The 20,709-nt window shown below is 40.3% G+C and overlaps 1 protein-coding gene and 1 non-coding gene across 3 annotated transcripts in view; one reads left to right on the top strand and one right to left on the bottom strand.

Annotated features, from left to right (window-relative positions):
- Positions 1 to 3,460: 3,460 nt before the first annotated feature.
- The window catches only part of POLE4 (DNA polymerase epsilon 4, accessory subunit), a 73,268-nt gene continuing 56,019 nt past the window's right edge, over positions 3,461 to 20,709 (top strand). The window contains exons 1-3 of one of the 2 annotated variants that reach the window (XM_029232744.1): positions 3,461 to 3,701; positions 4,318 to 4,402; positions 5,078 to 5,119. In XM_029232744.1, the coding sequence (XP_029088577.1) occupies positions 3,492 to 3,701; positions 4,318 to 4,402; positions 5,078 to 5,119 (337 nt within the window). In that variant the 5' untranslated portion in view covers positions 3,461 to 3,491. The remainder of the gene's footprint in view (positions 3,702 to 4,317; positions 4,403 to 5,077; positions 5,120 to 20,709) is intronic. The other variant, XM_029232743.1, reaches the window with a different exon arrangement.
- Positions 6,348 to 6,454, bottom strand: LOC114901180. The gene has a single exon (XR_003795061.1). It is a non-coding gene; the product is annotated as a U6 spliceosomal RNA (small nuclear RNA).

Here is a 20,709-nt window from a genome sequence, read left to right as displayed (position 1 = left end):
ACAATGGAATATTACTCAGCCATAAAATGGAATGAAATTGAGTTATTTGTAGTGAGGTGGATGGACCTAGAGACTGTCATACAGAGTGAAGTAAGTCAGAAAGTGAAAAACAAATACCGTATGCTGACACATATATATGGAATCTTAAAAAAAAAATGGTTCTGAAGAACCTAGGGGCAGGACAGGAATAAAGACGCAGACCTACTAGAGAATGGACTTGAAGACATGGGGAGGGGGAAGGGTAAGCTGGTAAGAAGTGAGAGAGTGGCATGGACATATATACACTACCAAATGTAAGGTAGATAGCTAGGGGAAGCAGCTGCATAGCACAGGGAGATCAGCTCAGTGCTTTGTGAGCACCTAGAGGGGCGGGATAGGGAGGGTTGGAGGGAGGTGCAAGAGGGAGGGGATACGGGGATATATGTATACGTACAGCTGATTCACTTTGTTATACAGCAGCAACTAACACACCATTGTAAAGCAATTATACTCCAATAAAGATGTAAATTAAAAAAAATACTGGACCCACCACTACTCAAAAAGGACAAATAGATTATAAGGAGTCATGGAAATTTCATTTATGTTATATCAAGCAAGTAGAAGACTAACTAGAACTTCTCCCATTAAGTACAGGCAACATTTTTAAAAATAACAAAAGAGTATGGCTAATGTACAAATATGCTACAGTAAAATATTAAAAGAATGGAAGGTGGTATACAAAAGACAGTTGAAGAACCCCATCTGGAAAGAAACATGCTCTATGAAACAGGAAAACTGCCCACAAGTGCTTCATGTGATTTAAAATTTTAATAAGACTTAAAACAAGAACCTAGATGGCAAATGATGAAAAAACAGAATGAGACTAAATTGCTGTTTATATAGCTATGGAAGCAAATTAAGAGCCGAGATGCCATTATTATAAAACTGATAAGTAAATTAGAAACAAAAGAAAGCAGATAAACACAGGTATAAAATGAATTGCTGACATGAAACAAAGGCTTAATGTAACCACAATGAATGAAAAAAGAACAAAATCAAAACAATTACAAGGCAATCAACATGGAGGACAAAGATGATCTAACTTTGGGATAACTAGTATCCCTGAAAAGATATTCAACCATTAAAAACACCATAGGGACTTCCCTGGTGGTGCAGTGGTTAGGACTCCACGCTCCCAATGCAGGGGACCCGGGTTCTATCCCTCTTCGGGGAACTAGATCCTGCATACATGTTGCAACTAAGGGTTCACATGCTGCAACTAAGACCTGGCACAACCAAATAAATAAAATACATAAATAAATAAATTTTAACCCCCCCAAAACCCCCAAAAAACCCTATCATAAAAACAAAAATTATTCCTTAAATGATGAAGTAAATCTGTATACTGAAAAAACACACAATAGTAAAACAAAAATTGATGCATACCTATCAAAACCCACGTGTTAATGTATATGTGTATATGCATATATGTACAATAGCCTGTAAAATATATATTACATAACATTACATGTAATGTTATGTAATACATGTAATGTACTTTCTACATTTTTTCTTCTATAAGGCAAAAAAAAAAAAAAATCAAGCTTATCTAACAGTTCTCCCCAGCAACATCCATTGCCAGAAGCTAATAAAGGGGTATATACAAAGTTCTAAAAAAAAAAAAAAAGATGTATGCTGATAGGGATGGTTCAGCAGAGGGAGAGAAAGACAGCAAGGGAGCAAAAGCAAGAGAGAGAAAAGAGATGCCAGAGTGATTTCCTTGAGGAGGTAAGAAGGGTTAGGAATCTAATGGACAAACGTGGAGGGGATGGCTTTGGAGAGGAGCAATGACATTTCAGTCCAGTGGCAGGTGGGAAGGCAGAGCACCTGGGTGTAAGTACTGTTAGGTGTATAGGCATAGTGATGAGAGTCGGTGGAAGCTCCATTCTCAGTGCTTCTATTTTCTCTGTGAAATAGCAACCGATATCATCAGCAGAGAGAGCCAAGTGGATTGAGGAGAAGGTGTCAAATAATCATCTGGTGAGTAGGCAAGTGAGCAGAATGTGGTGGGATTGTTGGTTGCCTTCATTTTCACTTGAGACTGAGGACAAGACTGGTAAGACCAGTCAGCTTGGTTTTTGTTGTTGACGTTTTCTGTTGTTGTCTCTATCCACATACAGCTGCATGGGTGTCATTGTAGTATAGGCATAGGATTCGATTTAACCTGGTGTGGTGTGCTGCTATCAGCCTATTGTGTCTTAGCTCCAGGTCCATCTTCATTGCTTGCTGGTGTTGTCAGAACGTTTCTCCTCAGCCAGACGATTATGATGTTAGGATGTAATGCTGTATCAGTAGAGAGCACTAGAGGACAAAAGGGGCCATTTCCTGGTCCCAGTGTGTTTTGGGAGCAGGTTTTTGTAGTGCACAGTGGCCACCAGTGTGCAGCACCTCTCCTTAGGCATCTTTCCAAAGCACCCCAGGAAAGTGAATTGCCCATGAGTCTTGCCAGCGGGCACGTCAGTGAGTCGTGGCTGGCCCTCTGCAACAAGATCTTGATCTCAGCTCTGCTGGGAGGGGGTGCTCTCCCATGTTCATGCCATCCTTGGGTTTTCTACCCCAGCCCCGGGAACATACATGCAATTCCTCTATTCTTTAGACTTTTCTTTGCCCCTTAATAGTCAATTCCCTGTTAAAGGTAGGAATTTTTATATTAAACTTTCCTGTTCAAATTACTTTCCCTGCTCAAACCCTGTGCGGTTTCTTTCTCTTAATTGGACCCTAACTGATATAGATGAGGTTTTGTCACGAGAAAGAGGGAAGAATTGTTGAAATGATGTCCATAACTTGTTTCTTTTCCCTCCTACATTTTAAAAAAAATTAATTTATTTATTTATTTTTGGCTGTGTTGGGTCTTCGTTTCTGTGCGAGAGCTTTCTGCAGTTGCGGCGAGCGGGGGCCACTCTTCATCGCGGTGCGCGGGCCTCTCACTGTCGCGGCCTCTTTTGTGGCGGAGCACAGGATCCAGACGCGCAGGCTCAGTAGTTGTGGCTCACGGGCCCAGTTGCTCCGCGGCGTGTGGGATCTTCCCAGACCCGGGCTCGAACCCGTGTCCCCTGCATTAGGCAGGCAGATTCTCAACCACTGCGCCACCAGGGAAGCCCCGGGGGAGCCCCCTCCTACATTTTTATTGCTCTACTGTCTCCTCCAGTAGCACGTAAACTTGTTTAAGTTTCTCCTGTGTATATTTCTATTACTGCTGTGTTTACTTTTACAATCAAATTTCCCAAAAGAGGGCTCAACTAGGCAGGATGGCGCGTCAGAGTCATCTGCGACGGCAAGACAGGCCACCAAGCCCCCAGAAGCGCTGCGAGTGGCAAAAAGTCTGGCGCCCCGCCGCGTGAGGGGCGGAGTCACGCGCCCGTAGGGGGCGCGGCTTCCAGCGCGCGAGAAGGGGGCCGGCACCGCTTGCGTGCACAGTCGGCGGCTGCGCGCGCAGCAGGCTCGGGGCGTGGATGGCGGCTGTGGCGACTGGAAACGGGGCTTTCCAGGAGGAGGAGGGCACCGGTGGGGACGCAGCGGCTCCGCAGCCCCATGCCCCGACGAGTGCGCCCGGGGCTCGTCTCTCGAGGCTGCCTCTGGCGCGAGTGAAGGCCTTGGTGAAGGCGGACCCCGACGTGACGCTCGCAGGACAGGAAGCCATCTTCATTCTGGCACGAGCCGCGGTGCGGCCGGGGCACAATGGGGTGGCGGGGGTGCCTGGCGAGGGGCGGGGCTCGGAGCCTTTCCGAAGGGCGGGGCTTAGCGAGCCTTTGGTCCAGGTTTGGGGAACGCGGGGAGCCAGAAGAGGGTCTGGGGCGGGGTGTGCTGGGCACCGGGAGGTGAGAGAGGTTCTGGGGCCGGATTCTGAGGTGTGAGCATAGGAAGGGAGGACGGAAAAAGCGTCGCGTAAAGTGGTTGTACTGGTGTGCTAACATACCTACCTCTTCTTGAGGGCCTGAACACGGCTTTAATTTGCATCTCCAGTCTAACACTGAACTTGTAGGAACCTCAAGTAAATGAGTGTGGTGGATCTACAAGTGAGGGAGGGACAGATGTGTCATGGGCGACTGCAAGAGGGGGAAGGGGACTAGACTTTTATGAAGTCCAGGAGAACCTTCAGCTTCCCTGAGAACCTCTCTTTCACCCCTGTCCGTTCCCCCACCGCCAACAGAAGCACACACAGGAATTGTACTAGAATTCATCCATACAACTCTGCTTGGTTGTTTTGTTTTTTCAATTTTGGTTTGTTTATTATAACTTTTATTGTTTTTTAAATTTTTTTTCTGCTTTTCTTCACAGGAACTGTTTGTGGAAACCATTGCAAAAGATGCCTACTGTTGTGCTCAACAGGGGAAGAGGAAAACCCTTCAGAGGAGAGATTTGGGTAGAGTGTCACTTTGGTATCTTGGATCTGGGGGCAGACAAGAGAGGGCTGGTTGAGGTTTTCCCTTACACTGTTTAAGACGGCATCACTGTAAGATGAGCGGTGCCACAGGTCTCTTCCTACGATGTTTTCTCTTGGGCTGCCACAGTGCCAGAAAACCCTACCTTTTGAAAATTTGCTTTGGGTGGCTGGAGAGGTGCTGGGACAGAGAACCGAAGGAGTCTAGATGTTGCCAAAGCTAACTAGACCCCTTTATACCTTCTGCCATATGGTACCAGGCTTGACTGTTTTTTATTCACCTAGAAAGTAGAGGTTTGATTTCTGACTCTACTTTTTAGCTGGTAACCCTAGAACATCTGTAAGCTTTCATATACCATAATCTCGCTTTCCCTTCTGTATAGGCAACACTTCTCTGATGACTTTCAGAGCAAGGATGTTCCCCTCAGTGAGCAGTATTTAACCAGGCTTTTCTTATTTTCTTACTCTCGGAGAGACAGCTTATACGTAAGATTTGGTGGTGGAGTAGATATGGATCTCAAGATAGCAAGGGACAAATTTTATAAATGCCCGAATTTGCATAAAGCCTCATGCCCTTCACTGTGGGTTGTGCTTTTGTAAGAGGTTGATGCCCAAATGACCGGAGTTAGTCAGGTGTCCCTTTACCTTGTGTTTCAGATAATGCAATAGAAGCTGTGGATGAATTTGCTTTCCTGGAAGGTGAGTTCTCTATCACGGGGTAATCATTTCCACCTGTCTTTCCCATGCTAACGATCTGAGTTCAAAACCTTATAAAACCGATGGCCTGGTTCTTCTTTGTTCATGTAGGAATAATTTTCTCCCCATTTCCTATTAAGATAGGAAAAACAAATTCTAATTCAAATTCCCTTGGGTAGTTAGAACTTCTTCCTGAAAACTGCTTAACCATAAAAAAATGGAAGGGACTATAAAGACCCCAGTGTAGTTAGGTGGATTCAGAAGTTTGATTCTTACTTTGATCTCCATTCTTGGATATAAATCTTACCCCTCATCATAATGCTAGAGATCAGAAATGATTGCCAACATTTAAAGGGTTGCTTCTTGTTCTTTTTTCTTCTTCAGCAGTCTGTGTAAAGTGATTATTTTGCTGCAGTGAGATTCTATTCTGGCCTGTATCTATTTGTTCTTAGGAATTTTAGATTAACTCTTGTATACTAACTAAATCTTGTCATTGAAATAGAAAATATTTGAGATACCTCATTTTAACTAACTTCTCTTAGAGCCCTCTCTCCTACTTAATTCCTAAATCTGATCAGCTTACTATTCCCTACACATATTCTGATTGAAGAGCTTTGCGAAAGCCGTGCACCTTCAGTTCATTCTCACCTTTATCACACCAGGATGTTCTCAACTATCTCCCTGAAGCCTCATTACTTTCAGAAATCTTTTCTTGAATTATTTGTTTCACTATTTTTACTCCTTTGTTCTGCATCTGTAATCAACCTAGGCCCCTGGCCCTCTTGATATATTCTTTTAAATGTCTTTTAAGATATATTCCCATGGCTAGCTTTGAGCCTAGATTATTGAGTTTTCTCTTAATTTGTAGATCTTTTTTAAGTCTCTTTTCTGATTACTCATTTCTCTTAAAAATAACTTGTTAGCTGCCTACCTAAGGCAGACAATTTCTTGTGACTGACATCCTATCAGTTCCTCAATCAAAAATCTTTGGAGCCTAACTCTACCTGTTTTTTTTTTTTTTTTTTTTTTGCGTTACACGGGCCTCTCACTGTTGTGGCCTCTCCCATTGCGGAGCACAGGCTCCGGACGCGCAGGTTCAGCGGCCATGGCTCACGGGCCTAGCCGCTCCGTGGCATGTGGGATCTTCCCGGACCGGGGCACGAACCCGTGTCCCCTGCATCGGCAGGCGGACTCTCAATCACTGCGCCACCAGGGATGTTTATTTTTATTTTTAAATATGGAATACTTCATGAATTCGTGTGTCATCCTTGCACAGGGACCATGCTAACCTTCCCTGTAACGTTACAATTTTAGTAAGTGTACTGCTGAAGTGAGCACTCCTACCTGTTTATTTTTAATTACCATCTTTTCAAAGAGATGAGTGATGTGATCAAATTTCTATTTAAAGACATAAAACTGCCAACCTCTGGTGCCAGGATGATAAATTGGAGGGTGCTAGGAATATAAGTGGAGAGAACTTAACAAAGTTTTCCACTTTAGCCTATACCATGCATAGTGCTTGGCTTGGATTTTTAATAAATGGCCATTTAATGAGTGGTGGATGTGTTCATTTTCATCTTTGGATTCAATAATCTGAGTAGTTGAATCCCTCTGCTCTATTCTACATTAGTAGATCTGAATTTTGGTCGTTTTAGCCCCCTTGGATTTAGTCAGTATTATATTATTTTGTACCTGGTAAAATAAATGTTCTTATGTCCTTAGATGTGTATGTTCTAAGTGAAATTTTTTTTCTTTTTAATTGAGTCAGTATATATTCCTGTTTAAAAGTGAAATAGTTACCTAACGACTTATAATGAAATGGCCCTCATCCTTTTATTATTTCTGTTTTTAGCTTTTCAGATGGCTTCTTATATTTCTGAATAATACGCTTTGTTGTTGATTTATCAACTGTAGATCTTATGTTTTGACTTCCTACTATGATAAATGAAGGTTTGGCTAACCTATACTACCCTCTCAGCCCCTTCCCTCCTTTCTGATTTTTTGTAGTTTTATCATTATTTTTAGTTCCTTTGTTACCTTTACAATTTATATAACATACTAAAATATGTTTTTTTTTTGTTGGCTCCTCACTTTGTAAGGTATGACTGTTAGCTCTCTTATTCCTTCCTTTCCCATTTTTAGCTCACTTCTAGCTCTCACTTTGTGTCAAGGCTGAAAACATACCTCCTTATCATAATTAGATCTTCCATGCTATATAGGTTGAGTGTAGAAGTTGAAAAACGGTATTGTGAACAGTCTTCCTCTACCCTCTTTGTCCTTTAATCCCTTATATAGGTCCCCTCCCTTCACGTAGCGGTTATTAGTCTCTTGTGTAATCTTCTGGGTATTTTAATGCAAATATGTTTATGTATGTGTATATATATATATTCTTTATTAAGCCTTTCCTTATGAAATGAGTATGGCATAGAATATGTATTTCTTTTTTGGATACTGCCAAACATCCTGTATACCTGATTCACATCTCTATCAGCAGTGTATGACAGTTCCCATTGTTCCTCATTCTCACCAACACTTGGTATTATCAGGGTTTGATTTTTGCCAGTCTGGTAGGAACAACATTGATGAGCGTTTTTATCATAAAAGGGTGTAGGATTTTGTTAAATGTTTTTTCTGCGTCTATTAAGATGGTCATGTGGTTTTTGTCTTTCCTTTTGTTAATGTGGTGTATCACATTGATTGATTTGTGAATATTGAATTATCCTTGCATCCCTGGAATAAATTCTACTTGATCATGTTGTATGATCCGTTTTAAATATATTATTGGATTTGGTTTGCTAGTATTTTGTTGAGGATGTTTGCATTTATATTCATCAGTGATAATTGGCCTGTAATTTTTTTGTTTGTAGTTTCTTTGTCTGGTTTTGGTATCAGGGTAATGGTGGTCTTACTGTAGAATGAATTTGGGAGTGTTTCATCCTCCAGGTTTTTGGAATAGTTTGAGAAGGATAGGTACTAGCTCCTCTTTATATGTTTGGTAGAATTTCTCTATGAAGCCATCTAGTCCTGGAGTTTTGTTTGCTGGGTGTTTTTTGATTAATAGTTCAGTTTCACTACTGGTGGTCCAGCTGTTCAGATTATCTATTTCTTTCTCATTCAGTCTTGGAATGTTGTCTGTTTCTAGAAATGTATCCATTTCTTCTAGATTGCCCAATTTGTTGGCATATAACTGTTGGTAGTAGTCTCTTATGATTTTTTTGTATCTCTTATTTTGTTTATTTGGATCCTCTTTTTTTCTTGATGAGTTGACTGAAGACTTCAATTTTGTTTATCTTTTCAAAAAACTAGCTCTTGGGTTCATTGATTTTTCTATTGCTTTATGTTTCTCTGTTTCATTTTTTTCCTTTCTGATCTTTATTGTTACCTTTGTTCTGCTGACTTTCGGCTTTGTCCTTTTTCTTCTAATTCTTTTAGGTGGTAGGTTACGTTGTTTGAGATTTTTCTCATTTCTCGAGGTAGGCCTCTGTTGCTCCAAACTTTTCTCTTAGAACTGCTTTTGCTGCATCCCATAGATTTTGGAAAGTTGTGTTTCCATTTTTATTTGTCTTGAGGTAGTTTCTGATTTTCTCTTGGATTTCTTCAGTGACCCATTGGTTTTTTAGTAGCATATGTTTAGTCTCCGCATGTTTGTATTTTCCCCATTTTTCTTCCTGTGATTGATTTCTGGTTTCACACCATTGTGGTGGGGAAAAAATGCTTGATATAATTTCTAGCCTCTTAAATTTGTTGAGACTTGTTTAGTTAAGTGGCATGTGATCTGTCCTGGAGAATATTCTTTGTGCATTTGAAAAGAATGTGTATTCTGTTGTTTTAGGGTGGAATATCCTGTAGGTATCTTTTAAGTTAACTGGTCTAATATGTCATTTATGACCACAGTTTCCTTATTGACTTTGTATCTGGATGATCTGTCCATTGATGTAAATGGGGTGTCAAAGTCCCCTACTACTATTGTATTACTCTCAATTTCTCCCTTTATGTCTGTTACTGTTTGCTTTATGTACTAGGTACTCCTGTATTAGGTGCATATGTTATTGAATGTTACATCCTATCTTTGTATTGATCCCTTTATCATTATATAATGCCCTTCTTGGTCTTTTGTTATAGACTTTGTTTTAAAGGCTGTTTTGTCTGAGAGGACTATTGCTACCCCAGCTTTCTTGTTATTTCCATTTGCATGAAATACCTTTTTCCATCCCCACACTTTCAGTCTGTGTATGTCTGAAGCTTTGAGGTGGGTCTCTTGTAAGCAGCATAATAGATAGGTATTGTTTTTTCATCCAGTCAGCCACCCTATGCTTATGATTGGAGCATTTAGTCCATTGACATTTAAGGTCATTATTGATAGGTACATACTTACTGCCATTTTGTTCATTGTTTTCTGGTTTTTATAGTTCTTTCCTGTTCTTCTGCTTTTAGTTTCTTCCCTTGTGCTTTGATGATTCTGTTTAGTGTTATGCTTGTGTTCCTTTCTCTCTAGTTTTTGTTTATCTGTTATAGGATTTTGATTTGTGGTTACCATGGGGTTCATATATGTTGACCTATATATAACTACATGTTTTAAACTGGTAGTCATTTAAGTTCAAACACATTCTAGAAGATGTACATTTTTTCACTCCATTCCCCTATGTTTTATGGTTTTGATGTCATATTTTACATCTTTATGTTTATTCCTTAACTGTTATTATAGTTATAGTTGATTTTACAATTTTTTATCCTTTTTTTTTTTTTTTTTTTTTTTTTGTGTGTGTGTGTGTGGCTGTGCTATGTGGCTTGTGGGATCTTAGTTCTCTGACCAGGGATTAAATACCTGGGCCCACGGCAGTGAAAGCGCTGAGCCCTAACCACTGGACCACCAGGGAATTCTCTGGTTTTTGTCTTTTAATCTTCATACTAGCTTATTTCAGAGGTTGATCCACAGCCTTTTAATATATATTTGCCTATACAATTGGGAGTTTTCCTTTCCTATAGATTCTTTCTTCCTGTTGTAGCCTTTTATTTTCCACGTAAAGAAGACTCTTTAACATTTCTGCTTTATTTATCTGGATATCTGTTTCCTTCCTCAGGATCAGGAAGTATTCAGCCATAATTTCATCAAATACAGTTTTGATCCCTCTCTCTCTCTCTCTCTTCTTCTGGGACCCGTATAGTTTGAATGTTGGTATGCTTGATGTTGTCCCAGAGGTCCCTTATACTATATTCATTTTTTAATGTTTTTCTTTTTGCTGTTCTGATTGGGTGATTTCCGTTATTCTATCTTCAGATCATTTTTGCATTCTTCTGTATCACGTAGTCTTCTGTTAATTCCTTCTGGGGTGTTTTTCATTTCAGTTCTGACTAGTTCTTTCGTATACTTTCTAGTTCCTTGTAAAAATTTTCACTGTTCATCTGTTCTTTTCCCTAGTTCAGTTAGCACTCATGTTTACTAATGCTTTGAACTTTTTATCTGGTAAATTACTTATTTCTGTTTCATTAGTTGTTTTTTCAGGGTTTTTTCCTTGTTCTTTAATTTTAAAGAAATTCCTTTGTCTTCTCATTTTGCTTAACTTTCTCTGTCTCTGTGAAATTAGGTGAAACAGTTACCCATCCTGGTCTTGAAGGGGTGTGCTTGTGTGGGAGCATCACTGTATAGTCTGTGTGTGCTCAGTGGCTTTGATGGGAGAGCTGGATCTGAAGTGAATACAAGTCACATCTTACCCCGGAGTGTGCTGGCAGCTATCACCTTGGTAGAAGGTGGGGCTGGACATGGAGGGGCTGGAGCCAGAGGCAGGTGCGAGCTGGGTCTTCTCCACTCCTCAGTTGCCAACACTGCCCTATCAGGAGTGGTGTCAGGTCCCAAATTGCTGGAGCAGAAACCCTGAGAGTAGGGTCTGAGTTGCTTCTGTTCAATTTGAGTGTGTGCTCTTCCCCCCTCCCCACATCAGCACCTTTGCTCTGAGGGGAGCAGTGCTGGAACCAGAGTGTCCGGATTGGGCACCCAGTGGAGGCTGGTGCCTGCACTTGGATGGTCCTGGCACCAGTCAGAGCTACAGACTGCTTGTGATGTGCTGCCCCTGTGAATGCTAGTAATGGGTGCTCTTTCCCTGTTTGGGTGCTGTGCCAAGTTTGAGCCTACTCTGTCCTCCACAGTTGTGCACCTTCCTCTGCAGTGGCAGCCTTTGCCCTAGTGGGGAACGGCTGTGGAGCAAGAGGGGCCAGAGTGGGCATTTGGCGTGGACTGGGGTACGTGCTGGGGTGGTCCCAGCACCAGTCAGAACTCCAGACCACCCCTGATTTGCTGCCCTGTGACCACCAGTCATGGGTTCCCTTGCTCTATTCAGATGCTGTGCCAGATCCAAGCCGGCTCCGTCCCTCGCAACTGTGTGCTCTCCTCAGCTGTGGCAGCCTTAGCCCTAGTGTGGAGCTGTGCTGTGCAGTAAGGGGGGCTGGAGGGGGTGCTTGGTGTGGGCTGGGGCACGCACTGGGTGGTCACAGTTTCAGTCTGCTTCCTCTGCCTTGTTTTGGGAGTAAGCAATCGTGTGTGCACCCTTCACGAGTGGAGTCTAGGTTTCTTACAGCCACACTGTCAGTCCCACTGGATTTCAAACCAGCTAAGAGGACTCGTCCTCCTTGTGTTGGACCCCCAGAGCTGGGGTGCCCATGTTGTGATTCAAACTGCTCACTACCCAGGGAGAATCTCCAAGCCTGTCCCGACCTGACCACTTCTCTTCCCTTCCTACCTGACTCTGTGGATCTTTCTTACAGCTTTGGTTGTACAGGAGTTCTGCCAGTCTCCAGGTAGTTTTCAGTGAGATTTCCTCCACATGTGGATGTATTTTTGATGTGTGTGATGTGAATTATTTTAAGGCTTATATTCTTTGTCTTTAAGTGGGGCATTTAATTTAATGTAGTTAATGATATATATGGGTTAGAAGTACCATCTTATTTTGCGCTTTCTATCGGTCTTATTTTATTCTTTTCTTTCCATTTTTTACCTTTTTTTTGAGTATAACTTATTCAGTTTTCCCTCTACCAATTTGGAAGTTGTATAGTCTTTTTTTTTGCTACCCTACCAGTTACTACATGCATCCTTAATTTATCAGAGCCTAGTGTTAGTACCTTTCCGTTTATCCTCAACAAAATGGGATCTTAGAATCCATTAGCTCAATTTACAAGTCCCTCATCCCCCACTTATGTTGGTATTGTCACCTATTTTGTGTTGTCTTTGTCAATCCACATAAAGCTATATTATATTATTGCTATATTATTCAGAAAATGATATATAAATTTATCCTTATATTTATCCTGTCTTTGGTCATCTTTCCTTTTTATATTTCTGCTCCTCCGTTTGTGATCATTTCTTTCTTTCTGAAGTAAATCCTAAAGGGTCTGATGGTAGCAAACTCTGCTTTTCTTTTTTGGTATAAAAAAGCCTTTATTTTACTTTTTTTCTCTACCTGCTCTGGCTCACTGATTTACTTTCTTTATTGAAAGATATTTTGCTGAATATAGAATTCTAGGTGGAATTTTGTTTTAGTACCTTGAAACAATCATTCTTCTCTCTTTTGAAGCAAATTTGTCCCTTTTTTCTGTCTGCTTTGAAGATTTTCTCTTTATTTTTTCTGTAGTTTCACTCATTATCTAGGTATAATTTCCTTTTATGTAGTCTGCTTAGGCTTTTTTTTTTTTTCATCTTTATTGGAGTATAATTGCTTTACAATGGTGTGTTAGTTTCTGCTTTATAACAAAGTGAATCAGTTATACATATAAATATGTTGCCATATCTCTTCCTTCTTGCATCTCCCTCCCTCCCACCGTCCCTATCCCACCCCTCCAGGTGGTCACAAAGCACCAAGCTGATCTCCCTGTGCTATGCGGCTGCTTCCCACTAGCTATCTACCTTACGTTTGGTAGTGTATATATGTCCATGCCTCTCTCTCACTTTGTCACAGCTTACCCTTCCCCCTCCCCATATCCTCAAGTTCATTCTCTAGTAGATCTGTGTCTTTATTCCTGTCTTACCCCTAGGTTCTTCATGACCTTGTTTTTTTTTTTCCTTAGATTCCATATATATGTGTTAGCAAATGGTGTTTGTTTTTCTCTTTCTGACCTACTTCACTCTGTATGACAGACTCTAGGTCTATCCACCTCATTACAAATAGCTCAATTTCGTTTCTTTTTATGGCTGAGTAATATTCCATTGTATATATGTGCCACATCTTCTTTATCCATTCATCCGATGATGAGCACTTAGGTTGTTTCCATCTCCGGGCTATTGTAAATAGAGCTGCAATGAACATTGTGGTACATGACTCTTTTTGAATTTTGGTTTTCTCAGGGTATATGCCCAGTAGTGGGATTGCTGGGTCATATGGTAGTTCTATTTTTAGTTTTTTAAGGAACCTCCATACTGTTCTCCACAGTGGCTGTATCAATTTACATTCCCACCAACAGTGGAAGAGGGTTCCCTTTTCTCCACACCCTCTCCAGCATTTATTGTTTCTAGATTTTTTTTTTTAACATCTTTATTGGGGTATAATTGCTTTACAATGGTGTGTTAGTTTCTGCTTTATAACAAAGTGAATCAGTTATACATATACATATGTTCCCATATCTCTTCCCTCTTGCATCTCCCTCCCTCCCACCCTCCCTATCCCACCCCTCCAGTCGGTCACAAAGCACTGAGCTGATACCCCTGTGCCATGCGGCTGCTTCCCACTAGCTATCTACCTTACGTTTGTTAGTGTGTACATGTCCATGACTCTCTCTCGCCCTGTCACAGCTCACCCTTCCCCCTCCCCATATCCTCAAGTCTGTTCTCTAGTAGGTCTGTGTCTTTATTCCTGTCTTACCCCTAGGTTCTTCATGACATTTTTTTTTCTTCTTAAATTCCATATATATATGTTAGCATACGGTATTTGTCTTTTTCTTTCTGACTTACTTCACTCTGTATGACAGACTCTAGGTCTATCCACCTCATTACAAATAGCTAAATTTCGTTTCTTTTTATGGCTGAGTAATATTCCATTGTATATATGTGCCACATCTTCTTTATCCATTCATCCGATGATGGGCACTTAGGTTGTTTCCATGTCTGGTCTATTGTAAATAGAGCTGCAATGAACATTTTGGTACATGACTCTTTGAATTTTGGTTTTCTCAGGGTATATGCCCAGTAGTGGGATTGCTGGGTCATATGGTAGTTCTATTTGTAGTTTTTTAAGGAACCTCCGTACTGTTCTCCATAGTGGCTGAACCAATTCACATTCCCACCAGCAGTGCAAGAGTGTTCCCTTTTCCCCACACTGTCTCCAGCATTTACTGTTTGTAGATTTTTTGGTGATGGCCGTTCTGACAGGTGTGAGATGATATCTCATTGTAGTTTTGATTTGCATTTCTCTAGTGATTAATGAAGTTGAGCATTCTTTCATGTGTTTGTTGGCAGTCTGTATATCTTCTTTGGAGAAATGTCTGTTTAGGTCTTCTGCCCATTTTTGGATTGGGTTGTTTGTTTTTTTGTTACTGAGCTGCATGAGCTGCTTATAAATTTTGGAGATTAATCCATTGTCAGTTGCTTCATTTGCAAATATTTTCTCCATTCTGAGGGTTGTCTTTTGGTCTTGTTTATGGTTCCCTTTGCTGTGCAAAAGCTTTGAAGTTTCATTAGGTCCCATTTGTTTATTTTTGTTTTTATTTCCATTTCTCTAGGAGGGGGGTCAAAAAGGATCTTGCTGTGATTTATGTCATAGAGTGTTCTGCCTATGTTTTCCTCTAAGAGTTTGATAGTTTCTGGCCTTACATTTAGGTCTTTAATTGATTTTGAGCTTATTTTTGTGTATGGTGTTAGGGAGTGATCTAATCTCATCCTTTTACATGTAGCAGCTGTCCAGTTTTCCCAGCACAACTTATTGAAGAGGCTGTCCTTTCTCCACTGGACATTCCTGACTCCTTTATCAAAGATAAGGTAACCATATGTGCGTGGGTTTATCTCTGGGCTTTCTATCCTGTTCCATTGATTTATCTTTCTGTTTTTGTGCCAGTACCATACTGTTTTGATTACTGTAGCTTTGTAGTAGAGTCTGAGATCAGGGAACCTGATTCCTCCAGCTCCGTTTTTCGTTCTCAAGATTGCTTTGGCTATTCGGGGCCTTTTGTGTTTCCATACAAATTGTGAAATTTTTTGTTCTAGTTTTGTGAAAAATACCAGTGATAGTTTGATAGGGATTGCATTGAATCTGTAGATTGCTTTGGGTAGTAGAGTCATTTTCACAATGTTGATTCTTCCAATCCAAAAACATGGTATATCTCTCCATCTATTTGTATCATCATTAATTTCTTTCATCAGTGTCTTAGAATTTTCTGCATACAGGTCTTTTGTCTCCTTAGGTAGGTTTATTCCTAGATATTTTATTCTTTTTGTTGCAGTGGTAAATGGGAGTGTTTTCTTGATTTCACTTTCAGATTATTCATCCTTAGTGTATAGGAATGCCAGAGATTTCTGTGCATTAATTTTCTCTCCCGCTACTTTACCAAATTCATTGATTAGCTCTAGTTTTTTTCTGGTAGCATCTTTAGGATTGTCCATGTATAGTATCATGTCATCTGAAAACAGTGACATATGTACTTCTTCTTTTCCGATTTGAATTCCTTTTATTTCCTTCTCTTTGATTGCTGTGGCTAAAACTTGCAAAACTATGTTGAATAAGAGTGGTGAGAGTGGGCAACCTTGTCTTGTTCCTGATCTTAGTGGAAATGCTTTCAGGTTTTCACCATTGAGGACGATGTTGGCTGTGGGTTTGTCATATATGGCCTTTATTATGTTGAGGAAAGTTCCCTCTATGCCTACTTTCTGCAGGGTTTTTATCATAAATGGGTGTTGAATTTTGTCAAAAGCTTTCTCTGCATCTATTGAGATGATCATATGGTGTTTCTCCCTCAATTTGTTAATATGGTGTATCTCGTTGATTGATTTGCGTATATTGAAGAATACTTGCATTCCTGGAATAAACCCCACTTGATCATGGTGTATGATCCTTTAAATGTGCTGTTGGATTCTGTTTGCTAGTATTGTGTTGAGGATTTTTGCATCTATGTTCATCCGTCATATTGGCATGTAGTTTCCTTTCTTTGTGACATCCTTGTCTGGTTTTGGTATCAGGGTGATGGTGGCCTCGTAGAATGAGTTTGGGAGTGTTCCTCCCTCTGCTGTATTTTGGAAGAGTTTGAGAAGGATAAGTGTTAGCTCTTCTCTAAATGTTTGATAGAATTCGCCTGTGAAGCCATTTGATCCTGGGCTTTTGTTTGTTGGAAGATTTTTTATCACATTTTCAATTTCAGTGCTTGTGATTGGTCTGTTCATATTTTCTATTTCTTCCTGATTCTGACTTGGCAAGTTGTGCATTTCTAAGAATTTGTCCATTTCTTCCAGATTGTCCATTTTATTTGCATAGAGTTGCTTGTAGTAATCTCTCATGATCTTTTGTATTTCTGCAGTGTCAGTTGTTACTTCTCCTTTTTCATTTCTAATTCTATTGATTTGAGTCTTTTCCCTTTTTTTCTTGATGAGTCTGACTAATGGTTTATCAATTTTGTTTATCTTCTCAAACAACCAGCTTTTAATTTTATTGATATTTGCTCTCATTTCCTTCATTTCTTTTTCATTTATTTCTGATCTGATTTTTATGATTTCTTTCCTTCTGCTAGCTTTGGGGGTTTTTTGTTCTTCTTTCTCTAATTGCTTTAGTTGCAAGGTTAGGTTGTTTATTCGAGATGTTTCCTGTTTCTTAAGGTAGGATTGTATTGCTATAAACTTCCCTCTTACAACTGCTTTTGCTGCATCCCATAGATTTTGGGTTGTCATGTCTCCAGTGTCATTTGTTTCTAGGTATTTTTTGATTTCCTCTCTGATTTCTTCAGTGATCTCTTGGCTATTAAGTAGTGTATTGTTTAGCCTCCATGTGTATTTTTTACAGATCTTTTCCTGTAATTGTTATCTAGTCTCATAACGTTGTGGTCGGAAAAGATACTTGAAACAATTTCAGTTTTCTTAAATTTACCAAGGCTTGATTTGTGACCAAGATATGATCTATCCTGGAGAATGTTCCATGAGCACTTGAAAAAAATGTGTATTCTGTTGTTTTTGGATGGAATGTCCTATAAATATCAATTAAGTCCATCTTGTTTAATGTATCATGTAAAGCTTGTGTTTCCTTATTTATTTTCATTTTGGATGATCTGTCCATTGGTGAAAGTGGGGTGTTAAAGTCCCCGATTATTATTGTGTAGCTGTTGATTTCTCCCTTTATGACTCTTAGTATTTGCCTTATGTATTGAGGTGCTCCTATGTTGGGTGCATAAATATTTACAATTGTTATATCTTCTTCTTGGATCGATCCTTTGATCATTATGTAGTGTCCTTCTTTGTGTCTTCTAATAGTCTTTATTTTAAAGTCTATTTTGTCTGGTATGAGAATTGCTACTCCAGCTTTCTTTTGGTTTTCATTAGCATGAAATATATTTTTCCATCCCCTTACTTTCAGTCTGTATGTATCTCTAGGTCTGAAGTGGGTCTCTTGTAGACAGCAAATATATGGGCCTTGTTTCTGTATCCATTCAGCCAATCTGTGTCTTTGGTGGGAGCATTTAATCCATTTACATTAAGGTAATTATCGATATGTATGTTCCTATTCCCATTTTCTTAATTGTTTTGGGTTCGTCATTCTAGGTCTTTTCCTTCTCTTGTGTTTCTTGCCTAGAGAAGTTCCTTTAGCAGTTGTTGTAAAGCTGGTTTGGTGGTGCTGAACTCTCAGCTTTTGCTTGTCTGTAAAGGTTTTAATTTCTCCATCAAATCTGCATGAGATCTTTGCTGGGTAGAGTAATCTTGGTTGCAGATTTTTCTCCTTCATCAGTGTAAATATGTCCTGCCAGTCCCTTCTGGCTTGCAGAGTTTCTGCTGAAAGATCAGCTGTTAACCTTATGGGGATTCCCTTGTGTGTTATTTGTTGTTTTTCCCTTGCTGCTTTTAATATGTTTTCTTTGTATTTAATTTTTGACAGTTTGATTAATATGTGTCTTGGTGTATTTCTCCTTGGATTTATCCTATATGGGACTCTCTGCTTCCTGGACTTGATTAACTATTTCCTTTCCCATATTAGGGAAGTTGTCAACTATAATCTCTTCAAATATTTTCTCCGTCCCTTTCTTTTTCTCTTCTTCTTCTGGAACCCCTATAATTCGAATGTTGGTGTGTTTAATGTTGTCCCAGAGGTCTCTGAGCCTGTCCTCAGTTCTTTTCATTCTTTTTTCTTTATTCTGCTCTGCAGTAGTTATTTCCACTATTTTATCTTCCAGGTCACTTATCCGTTCTTCTGCCTCAGTTATTCTGCTATTGATCCCATCTAGAGTATTTTTAATTTCAGTTATTGTGTTGTTCATCATTGTTGGTTTCGTCTTTAGTTCTTCTAGGTCCTTGTTAAATGTTTCTTGCATTTTGTCCATTCTGTTTCCAAGATTTTGGATCATCTTTACTATCATTATTCTGAATTCTTTTTCAGGTAGACTGCCTGTTTCCTCTTCATTTGTTAGGCCTGGTGGGTTTTTATCTTGCTCCTTCATCTGCTGTGTGTTTTTCTGTGTTCTCATTTTGTTTATCTTACTGTGTTTGGGGTCTCCTTTTTGCAGGCTGCAGGTTCGTAGTTCCTGTTGTGTTTGGTGTCTGTCCCCAGTGGCTAAGGTTGGTTTAGCGGGTTGTGTAGGCTTCCTGGTGGAGGGGCGTAGTGCCTGTGTTCTGGTGGATGAGGCTGGATCTTGTCTTTCTGGTGGGCAGGTCCATGTCTGGTGGTGTGTCTTCGGGTGTCTGTTGACTTTATGATTTTAGGCAGCCTCTCTGCTAATGTGTGGGGTTGTGTTCCTATCTTGCTAGTTGTTTGCCATAGGATGTCCAGCACTGTAGCTTGCTGGTTGTTGAGTGAAGCTGGGTGCTGGTGTTGAGATGGAGATCTCTGGGAGATTTTCGTTGTTTGATGTTATGTGGAGCTGGGAGGTCTGTTGTGGAGCAGTGTCCTGAAGGTGGCCCTCCCACCTCAGAGGCACAGCACTGACTCCTGGCTGCAGCATCAAGAGCCTTTCATCCACACGGCTCAGAATAAAAGGGAGAAAAAGTAGAAAGAAAGAATTAGTAGAAGTAGAAAGAAAGAAAGAAAGAAGGGAGGGAGCTAGGGAGGGAGGAAGGAAGGAGGGAAGGAAGGAAAAAAAGAAAGAAAGAAAGAAGATAAAGTAAAATAAAATAAGATAAAATATAATAAAGTTATTAAAATAAAAAAATTATTAAGAAAAAAAATTTTAAAAACAAACAAAAACAATGGACAGATAGAACCCTAAGACAAATGGTGGAAGCAAAGCTATACAGACAAGATCTCACACAGAAGCATACACATACACATTCAGCAAAAGAGCAAAAGGGGAAAAAATCATAAATCTTGCTCTCAAAGTCCACCTCCTCAATTTGGTTATGATTTGTTGTCTATTCATGTATTCCACAGATGCAGGGTACATCAAGTTGATTGTGGAGCTTTAATCCGCTGCTTCTGAGGCTGCTGGGAGAGATTTCCCTTTCTCTTCTTTGTTCTCACAGCTCCCAGGGGTTCAGCTTTGGATTTGGCCCCACCTCTGCATGTAGGTCACGAAAGGGCATCTGTTCTTCGCTCAGACAGGACGGGGTTAAAGGAGCCGCTGAATTGGGGGCTCTGGCTCACTCAGGCTGGGGGGAGGGAGGGGAACGGAATGTGGGGTGAGCCTGCAGCGGCAGAGGCCGGTGTGACGTTGCACCAGCCTGAGGTGCGCCATGCGTTCTCCCGGGGGAGTTGTCCCTGCATCCCGGGACCCTGGCAGTGGCGGGCTGCACAGGCTCCCCCGGAGGGGGTTGTGGATAATATCCTGTGCTCACACACAGGCTTCTTGGTGGCGGCAGCAACTGCTTAGGCTTTTTAAATCTATGGATTGATGTCTTTCATCTGTCCTGGAGAAGTCTCTGTGTCTCTGCTTTCTCTTTTTCTTTCTCCTTTCTCTCTGGGATTCACATTAAACATATGCTAAAAGTCAACCATCATTTTGCCTCTCCATGATGTATTATATGTAAGTTTTGTGACCTTCCATTTTATTAATTCTCTGTTCAGTAGTCTGTCTCCTTTAAACTTTCCTGTTGATTTATTAGTTTCAGTTCTTGTTTTTGTATTTTTCATTTTCTGTGAATTCCATTTAGTTATTTTTCAAATATATTTTGTCAGTTTGTATTTGCTGCAGATGTTTTGAAACTTGTCTTTTATTTCACTAAACGTAGTATGTACAATTGTTTATAGTCTGTGTCCAATCTAATATCCAAAGCCTTTTAAGCCTGGCTTATTTATTTACTTTTCTGTCTGTTGTTTCTGTTGGTACTGTCTCATGGTTTTTTTCTATTTGCCTAGTTATCTTGGTGTGTATATATATATATATATATATATATACATTTTTTGTTGTGGTACGCGGGCCTCTCACTGTTGTGGCCTCTTCCGTTGTGGAGCACAGGCTCCAGATGCACAGGCTCAGTGGCCATGGCTCAC

The sequence above is a fragment of the Monodon monoceros genome, unplaced genomic scaffold (genome assembly GCF_005190385.1).
Source record: "Monodon monoceros isolate NGI ecotype Baffin Bay Population unplaced genomic scaffold, NGI_Narwhal_1 Super_Scaffold_19, whole genome shotgun sequence".
Taxonomy (NCBI): Eukaryota; Metazoa; Chordata; class Mammalia; order Artiodactyla; family Monodontidae; genus Monodon; species Monodon monoceros.
Note: the sequence above shows the minus strand (reverse complement) of the source record. Positions and strands in the feature narration are given on the sequence as shown.